Genomic DNA, 8,999 nt, shown 5'->3' on the forward strand with positions numbered 1-8,999 from the left:
ACACACACACACACACACACACACACACACACACACACACACACACACACACCACTTGGGCTGGGAAAACCAGAGAAAACTTCTAACTTGAGGAGTCAAAGTATCTCAGAAGTGCAGAACCTTGTGAGAGGGTCTGTTAGGGTTGAGTGGTCTTGGATGGGGATGGATGGTCTTGGTGGGGCTGCCTTTTTCAGTCTCTGCATCTCAACTGTTCTAATATGTATCTCCCCTTTCCAGGCGTATTTACTCTCTTCTATGTCAGTAACCAGTTTCGGACCTTTCCCTTCTCCATCAAGGACCAGTTCATAATATTCTACAGCGGTGTGAGAGGGGCTGGAAGCTTCTCACTTGCGTTTTTGCTGCCTCTGTCCCTTTTCCCTAGGAAGAAGTTATTTGTTACTGCTACATTAGTAGTTACATACTTTACCGTATTTTTTCAGGTTGGTAGAATTCTTTCATATTTAAAATAAGTACATACTTTAATTGATGTATATTAAATTTGTAGGGTGTAAATAAAGATGTTGTATCTGGTTTTTAGAATTCTGGTTGGTCCTTTAAACAGATTCTAAAATACTTGGAGGCCATGTTCATGGTAAAGCTTTAATTTCTCAAAGTATGTTGCCTTTGCGTCAATACAGTGTATTAATCAAATTATTTGCAGGTGACGAGTGAACAACGGTTACTCTGTTTATCATGGAAAATAAGATGACAACTGGTGCTTTATTAACTGAGGTTTTGCTTTAGCTGAAGTTAGTTCTTATTGAGCTGACAAAAATTTATTTTAAGAGGGCAAGATACTGTATTAAAATAGATTATAATGTCTATTTTGTTGGACTATGTAGAAGAACTAAGAATTAAAGTAAGTTTTGATGCATTTAATACAATAGAAACAAATAGATACATTTTATAGTTTTCATGATAATTTTTTTCTATAGTAACAATGTTCACCCAGAAAACACTTTTATTTTGTTATTATCCAGGGGATCACAATTGGCCCACTGGTCAGGTACCTGGATGTTAGAAAGACCAATAAAAAAGAATCCATCAACGAAGAGCTCCACATCCGTGTAAGTTAACCCCGTCCCTCCTGATGAATAAATAAGATGTTTCACATGTGCCATTTTCACTACCCATGAGAGCCTGCAGAAGACTGTACAGATCAGGAGACTCAGAGCCGCTCTCTTCCAGCTCCTCTAGCAGGGAGACTACTTGCTTACAGCTGCTGCAGGGAATCCACACCATCGTGACCACCGTGGCCACCGTGGCCGCTCTAACAAGGCTTGTGTATTATCTTAGAGCTCTGAAATTAGGAAATGGCTCCCTCCACCAGTGGTGGAGGCTAAAGTTCAGGGCTAGAGTCTCCTCTGGAGGCTCTAGGAAAGTCTCTGCCTCTTTGTCTCAGTCAGCCTCTATAGGCTTCCCACAGTGTTGTGGTCTGAGGGTGGAAACTTGGGTCCTGCACATGGTAGGCAAACATGTGCCTGGGCTGTTTAACTAGAGATTCCTAACACAGTGCTGCCCTGAAGGTCTTCAGCTGGTCTAACCATGTTCCTCAGACTGTCTTCGATCCTCCTTCTTATTTCAAGTCACTAATGATGAGCTGTACTCACACTCAATACAGTCGCAGCAAATTCTAAATTAGCATTTGATTGGATGACTGGGGATCCACCCACTCACATTAACACCTCAGAATGATGTCACACTGACTAACACTCAGTGTGGGCCCAGTGGCTGCTAAATTCAGGGTTTCACAGGAACATGGCTTTCACCGGAACACAGGGTTTCACGGGAACATGGCTTTCACCGGAACACAGGGTTTCACGGAAACATGGCTTTCACTGGAACACGACTCCTGCGTGTCTGTTTGAGTCCGACATGGTATAAACCATGACACTTGGAACGTCTTTCATGAATAGAAACACGAACTAGCGTGTGGATGACATACAGGCACAGATGCATGTACACATCAATGCACACATTCATACATGCACTCAAACACACACCCACGCCCATTATCCACGCCCACATGCATGCACACACACCGTACAAACCAAAATGCTCACCAAAATAGCCATGTACCAGCAATGGCTGGGACGCAAGCCCAGGAATCATAGCTGCTCCAGACACTCAAGCTCACTAGGCTGTTTTGACTAGATCTTTTTGTCGGTTACTTCTACCCCAAAGGGATCATAATTCTGATAACTTCGATGCTGTAGAGATGGGTGAAGTCTTCATATGTTAGTCTTAATTTCATACAAATGGATAGCCAAGGAAATAAAGTCATTTAAATTCCAGTTATTTGAGAATACTTAACTGATTAGGACAAGGAATGTTAAAAATTATGTTAATACCTTAAGCTGATTATGCATTTTTGTCTGTACCTTTATTTTTTCATTTAGAGAAATAAGCAACGTGTCTTTAAATGGAACTTCAACATTTTGCCTCTTAGGTTATTTATTTTTATGTCTTACAAAGTTATGACTAAGGCCAACTCTGATGGTACAAGTCTTAAATCCAGCACTTGAGGATCAGAGGCAGGTGGATCTCTGTGAGTTTGAGGCCAGCCTGATCTACACAGAGAGACACTGTCTCAAAAAATAAGCATGATGACCATTGTTAGAAGACAGTAGACCAATTAAGGGTGTCAATAATAATTTTGTGGTTTTTAGTTTTTTTTCTGAATAAAACAGAAGCCAACATAAAACCACATAATTTTTAATTTGATTATTTATAAGCATTTTAAGATTATATCTTGTCCAAATTCTTATAAATCATTGTGAACAAAACAAAGGTAGTATAATTTACTTGTTTGTTGAACTGTGACTTCCTGGACTAAAGGATTGAATCTTAAACATAAAGATGAAGATCTTATGTTGGTTTATTAGTGTGAAGACCTGATATTTACCCCTTTGCTTCCCTCAAATCTTGTTCTAATGTTCACACTTTACCTGTTTGAAGTGAAAAAATGAAGAATATGGACAAATGTACTTATTATATATAATATTAGAGCATCTGAAGAATCAGATTTTGGAGCTGTAAATTAGAGAAGTGGTTTTCTTTTCACAATGAAAATTAAAATAATAGACGATCATTATAATTTCCTCCCTATGATTTTAGTTGTGAGAACTTTCTATATCCTTCTAGAAACATATTATTCAGACCAAGTGTCAAGTACCCTGATTTTATTGTTTGTGATGGAAATTATCATGAAGTTTTTCTGCAGAGTCTTGTAGTAACAAAGAGAAATTCAGTTACTATGAAAATCATTAGTCTAGTGACATGACCAGAACAGTAGGGAAAAGGGAAATTAGAGCCTTCCTTAGTCTCCAAAGTGCATAGGAGTGTGTGTGGGTGGGTGTGTGTGCACGCGTGTGTACCTTTAGAGTTCATTTTTCACTAACACTTCATCTCCTCTGTTTGGTTTGGCAGCTCATGGATCATTTGAAAGCTGGGATTGAAGATGTATGTGGACAATGGAGTCAGTACCAAGTGAGAGACAAGTAAGCAGGTTAGGGTTTTGATAACTAACAATGACTTTTTGAAGGTGTTATCGTGAGGTATAAGGCCCAGGGAGATGGTAGATCCAGGGGTTATACTCTTCAAGAAAGAGCTCAAATGAGAGCTGTCAGGAGAGAGCTGCAGAGGTGGGACAGGTTGGTTTGAAGAGGAACAGCAAGGCAGTTCTGGGAAGTAGAAAGTCAATTTAAGTTTGAAACCAAAGAAGCTCACCCATGCTATGAGCAGCTTCGGAAGTTGTGAAGGATGTTAGTACTCGTTACCAGCCTGGAGAAGCCCTAGCTGGAGACCACCAATAGTCATTACTAGACAGCAGCTCTTCTGAGATGCCCACAGCCTTCATGCTTACCACACCCCACATTTCTATCCTCTCAAGGAGGGGAACTGTGGCTGGACACAGACGGCAAGTCATCAGCAGGCTGTTAGCTCCTCAGTGGGCATGTGTCAGCTGATATGAAAGGTGAGAAGAGGAAACAGACTGAACGCAGGACTCTGAACTTCCTGTCATGGATCTGAGGAGGAAATGGAAGAGCAGATAAAGCCAGGGAGAAGTGAACAGAGAGGATGGGGGAAAGCATGGGAGAGAGCCAACCTGAGAGGAGTGACCTGGCACATGAAGAGACTAAGCGATCAACAGGGTTAGGCCAATGTCAGCCACAGTAGTTGATAAGTACAAGGTCAAGATGGACTCGGCGAGAGAACTGTCAAGTATATTGTGAAGTTAGTTTTGGGGGAGCTGATTACAGAGGGTTGAGGAAAAATCATAGTGTCCCATGACAAAGGGCAGGAGGTCAAAGGTGACTTACTTGAAAAGAACAGGTGGATCTAAGCCAAAAACGTGACAGAACTTGGGAGGTCAGCCTGCCATACACAGAGAAGATGTAAGTGATGATACCTGTCTATCTCGAGGTCCGGGGAAACAAACAGTATAAAAAGCCAACATTCCAGGAAGCTGTGTTCCCCACGGAACAAAGCAGGCAGAGCACCTACCCTTTGAATGTGAAATAATTGGAAGCATCAGCCATCGTGACTCCACACAGGCGCTGAAGGCACCGCTGCAGGTGTGCCGTAGGCTAAGAGGTTGACCACTTAGTTCCCTACAATAGTCAGCTGCTGTTAGAGTCGGGTCTATTCAGTCTCCCTCATTCACACTTTTAGGATGCGTGGTGGGGAGTGGAGGGGGCTGTTCTCTTCCTTAATTGGCAGGATTCAAAGTGCCCTGCAGCACAGTGCGGCAAAACTACTCAGAATGGCAGCAGGCTAAGCTCACTGGGTTCCGGCTGAGCAGAGCAGCCTTGCTGAGTGCAGCCACTGCTGTTAGGAGCTCGTAGGACGCCATGCTTGTTCACAAGCCTCAGCCGTTTCTTTTCTTGCAGTTGGAGCTGAGTGAGGCTAGGCCACCTCGGCGCCTCTTCTGTGCGCTTTCTGCCATGATTGCACCTTTGTCTCTTCCTTTCTGTATAGTGGATTTTGTTGTATCCAGGCCTCCAGGCCTCCAGGCCTCCAGGCCATTCTTTTTTATTTTTTAAAGAAAATGCTTTGATTTAAAAGGAAAAAAAGTGTTCAACTGTTATGGATTTTAGGCACTTCCTGGATACTTTTCAGATTGGAGTTGTTGTAGTTGTTTAAAGAAAAAAAAAATCTATATTTCTACAATACATACAAAGATGTTGGTTTTAATGTTTAGGTTCAAGAAGTTTGATCAAAGATATTTACGGAAAATTCTAATCCGGAAGAACCTGCCTAAATCAAGCATTGTCTCTTTGTATAAGAAGCTGGAGATGAAACAGGCCATTGAGATGGTAGAGACTGGGATACTGAACTCTGCAGTGTTCCCCACATCCTATCAGTGAGTTCTGTCTGCTTTCTTATTTTATTATTTTTATTTTTCCTAACTTCCACAGGGAGAGGTATTAGCTCTCTGAAATGGCGACTTGGATTTGGCAGATGAATCAATCCTCCTGTGTCACTACAATGAAATATATGAAGCAGGTTTAGTCTGGGCTCAGAGTTCTGAGTTCAAGGCTAAGGTCAAGTCTTTGGGTCTTTGACAACAACCGAGTAGGAGGGACCTTGTTGGAGTGAGGGTGCACATACTTGAGAAGAGAGAGGGGAAGGGATGAAAGTGAGGCTGGAACCCCCTTTGGGATCACACTCCCAATGACCTAAAAGCCTCTCACTAGAGCGTACCACGGGGAGGCCGGCAGGGGGCTAATACTGGCACCCTGGAGACCAAGCTTTTACAGGAGGCCTTCTGAGAAAGGGCTCCCTAAACAGGAGGAGATAAGTGCTATGAGAGGGGTGGCAGCTTTAGAGCTGAGAAGGAGACTTTAAAGTTGAAGAGTCATATGACACTGTGAGATCCATCTTAAATCCAGGAGACCAGCTCAGCATGACCAGAATTCTAGCACGCTGGCTTCCAGGTGCAAAAAAAAAAAAAAAAAATGACACAGAACCCACGAGGAGGCAAGGCCTGAACACGGGCCTTATTTGCTGTGTCTGCCTCCATCTGCTAACAAATTGTCCCAAGAACTGGATGAATATTTTTAAAAGCTATTTTAATTCTCTGGCATTTCACACAAGCTCCTTCATCATTTCAGGATCTAACTCCCAAAGATGCTCAGCTTTCTCTAAGCAGTGACTTATGGGTTGCAAAAACTAGTCACAGAATACATTTAGGGAAGGAGACAACAGGCCCTCAGACGGTCCTGTCGTCAGCTAATGACACTTGATCATGAGCTTCAGTTACATCCTCACCTCAGGGAAGCGGGTTGAGAACAGAGCCAAGGCTAGGTGCCAGTGAAATTGTCACAGCCTGCCTGAGTGCTAGCTCACCGGTAACACCTTCCCCGTCACCCGCTAATGAATCAGAAACACAGCTCTTCTCACATGCCTCGGGAAAGATGTAAACAATTGTCTGCAGAGGCACCCCAGTCTACACAGAGAGCTTTCTGCCTTAGTTGCCGGTGGATTGTGTTTTTGTGACTTGTTTTGTTTGTTTTGTGCTCCCCATTACGTAACTAAAAGGAGGCGCCTGATGTTCAAATGGGAATGTGCTACCAAATATTTATTGGCAATGCGGCCAGAGTCTCAGTGGAGCCAGAAGTGACTGGAAAACCCATGATTGCTAATTCTGTTTTCATTCAACAGTTGCTATTTTATCCATTGAAGTTTCTCTCTCTGTCTGTCTCTCTCTGTCTCTCTCTCTGTCTGTCTGTCTTGTGTGTGTGTGTGTGTTTCATTTCACTTTTTAAAGCAGTGCGCTCACCTCTCGCCTGTGACCAGGGTGTCAGGCTCCTTTGTGACTTAGCACATGCTCTGCTTGTGCTGAGCCCTGTAAAGACTGACAGCTGCCCCCCACCCCACGCACGGACAAGGCACACTGTTAATAGTGATCTCACAGAGCCGTGTAACAGACTAGGAATCAGTGCGACTCTGGGAGCAGCCTGTCCCGTGACCTCCTGGGTGCCTACTCTTCAAAGGATGGACAGCGGTAGGTAAAGCAAAGGCAGAGGAAGACTCGACAGTTCCAGACAGACCAAACCACCAGAAACTTCCTCCACCAGCCGCTCCCTGCTCCTGTGAGCACTCGGTCTAGGAATGCCAGGGTGCTGATCGCCTATCTCAGACCAGAATCTCAGCTGCGTTTCAGTCTATTGGGCCTAAACCCATTTTGAACTTCGTATAACATCAATGCCTCAGCCATAAGCAACTGCGTCAGTTCTGACCACAAGGCAATGTTTAAACCAGTTTTGTTTGGCACACTCCTCCTCACTTTCAGTCAATCATTTCTTCAGACATTGGTTTAGGATTTACTAAGCATCTCACAGGTAAGAGCTTCTCCACCTCACAAAGCCCAGTCAAGTAAGTTAACTGGACTGAGAATGATTTTGTGAAAGTTGATGTTTGATACAATTTCAGTTTAACTTACATTTATTTGATCTCCCTAGAAATATGTAGGACACCAAGAATAAAGGAATTCCTCTCCCAAGATCAAAGCAGCCAATTTCTAAGGCAGAACAAAACAAATGAAAACAAAGAAAGCACGAACCAAACTTCACACAATAATAGGAAGGAGGATTGTGTACTCAGCCGCCTCTTAGCAGCCAGTCTGAGGTGAAAACAACCAAATGGACATATATTTTTGCATTATCGGTTTAAGCAATTCTTACACACCAGTTTAACTTCAACGTTTGGGACCTTGAGGAGCAGGCTGGTGCGGCTTGGAGGAGGCTGGTTCTGTAGAACCCCGCTGCTAATCATGACATACTATCTCACAGTAGTCCTTCTCTGAATCCCCACGCTCCCCTATGGGAGAGCTGGAAAACACATTTCTATTGTTTTTTCCAACACAGAGCCGTTCATCTCCCACAGGCTGGTAAGCTGTTAGAACTTACCGAACGACAGTGACTCAGGGTGAAGCTTACAGGCCTGCAGGGTGGCTCTGTGGGTCTGGGCACTTGCTGCGAAGCCCAACAACCTGAGCTTGATCCTCTGGACCCGTAGGGTAAAAGGAGAGGACCCACCCTTACAAACTGTCTCCTGAGCTCTAATGTGTGCTGTGGCACAGGTGCACCAAACACTTACACCCCCCCCCACATACACACAATAGACAGAGAAACATAATACAGTTTTCTTTCTACAGTTCCTACCTAGCATGCATGAAGCCCTGAGTTTGATTCCTGGCACCACATACACTGAGTGTGGGTAATCTTAGCACGTGGATAGTGGAGGCAGGAAGAGCAGAATTTCAAAGCCACCTGAGATACACAAAACCTTATCTCCGATAGCTAGATTGATTTTATAGACATCACTATTACAGTTGTTAAGCCATAAAATTATTGGATAATTATTTTATCCAATAATTATCCAATTATTGGATACCAATTATCCAATTATTGGACTGGCTACCACTTTATAATCTCAAATTATTTTATTTGTAAATTCTCAAGAGCTTGAGCAGGTCATGCTCATCTTTTTTTTATTATTATGTGTGTGTGTGAGTGTGTGTGTGTGTGTGTGTGTGTGTGTGCGCGCAATGCCCATGGAGACCAGCGGAGTCTGATCCTCCAGAGCTTATGTGAGTGATGGGAGCAGAATTCAGGTTTCCTGAAAAAGTGGGATATTCTCTTAACAGCCGAGTCCTCTCTCCAGTTTGTTTGCTTTTAAATAATTAGGTAAATTCATTGTAGTTTAAAAATTCTTTTAATCAATCTCACATTGATGGTGTTAAATTTGTATATCAGCATTCTGACAAACAACTATGCAATGTACCTTTCTGATGTAAATTCCATGATCAAGTGTTGTGTATCCTTTTAGCCACACTTCACTCATGATAGAGTTGGACATTGAGGGGCCTTTAATAAAGATGCAAGACAGCCATGCAGACAGTCACTGTTGAACCTGCATGCAGCCATGCAGACAGTCACTGATGAGGAACCTGCATGCAGCCATGCAGAATCACTGATGAGGAACCTGCATGC

The 8,999-nt window shown here is 43.2% G+C and overlaps 1 protein-coding gene across 1 annotated transcript in view; it reads left to right on the plus strand.

Annotated features, from left to right (window-relative positions):
- Slc9a4 (solute carrier family 9 member A4) overlaps positions 1-8,999 on the plus strand; it is a 35,831-nt gene that overhangs the window by 15,571 nt on the left and 11,261 nt on the right. Inside the window, exons 5-8 of the mRNA XM_055608059.1 lie at positions 238-440; positions 981-1,067; positions 3,430-3,500; positions 5,204-5,365. Of these exons, the coding sequence (XP_055464034.1) occupies positions 238-440; positions 981-1,067; positions 3,430-3,500; positions 5,204-5,365 (523 nt within the window). The remainder of the gene's footprint in view (positions 1-237; positions 441-980; positions 1,068-3,429; positions 3,501-5,203; positions 5,366-8,999) is intronic.

The sequence above is a fragment of the Psammomys obesus genome, unplaced genomic scaffold, assembly GCF_907164565.1.
Source record: "Psammomys obesus unplaced genomic scaffold, mPsaObe1.curated_primary_1811, whole genome shotgun sequence".
In the NCBI taxonomy this organism is placed as follows: Eukaryota; Metazoa; Chordata; class Mammalia; order Rodentia; family Muridae; genus Psammomys; species Psammomys obesus.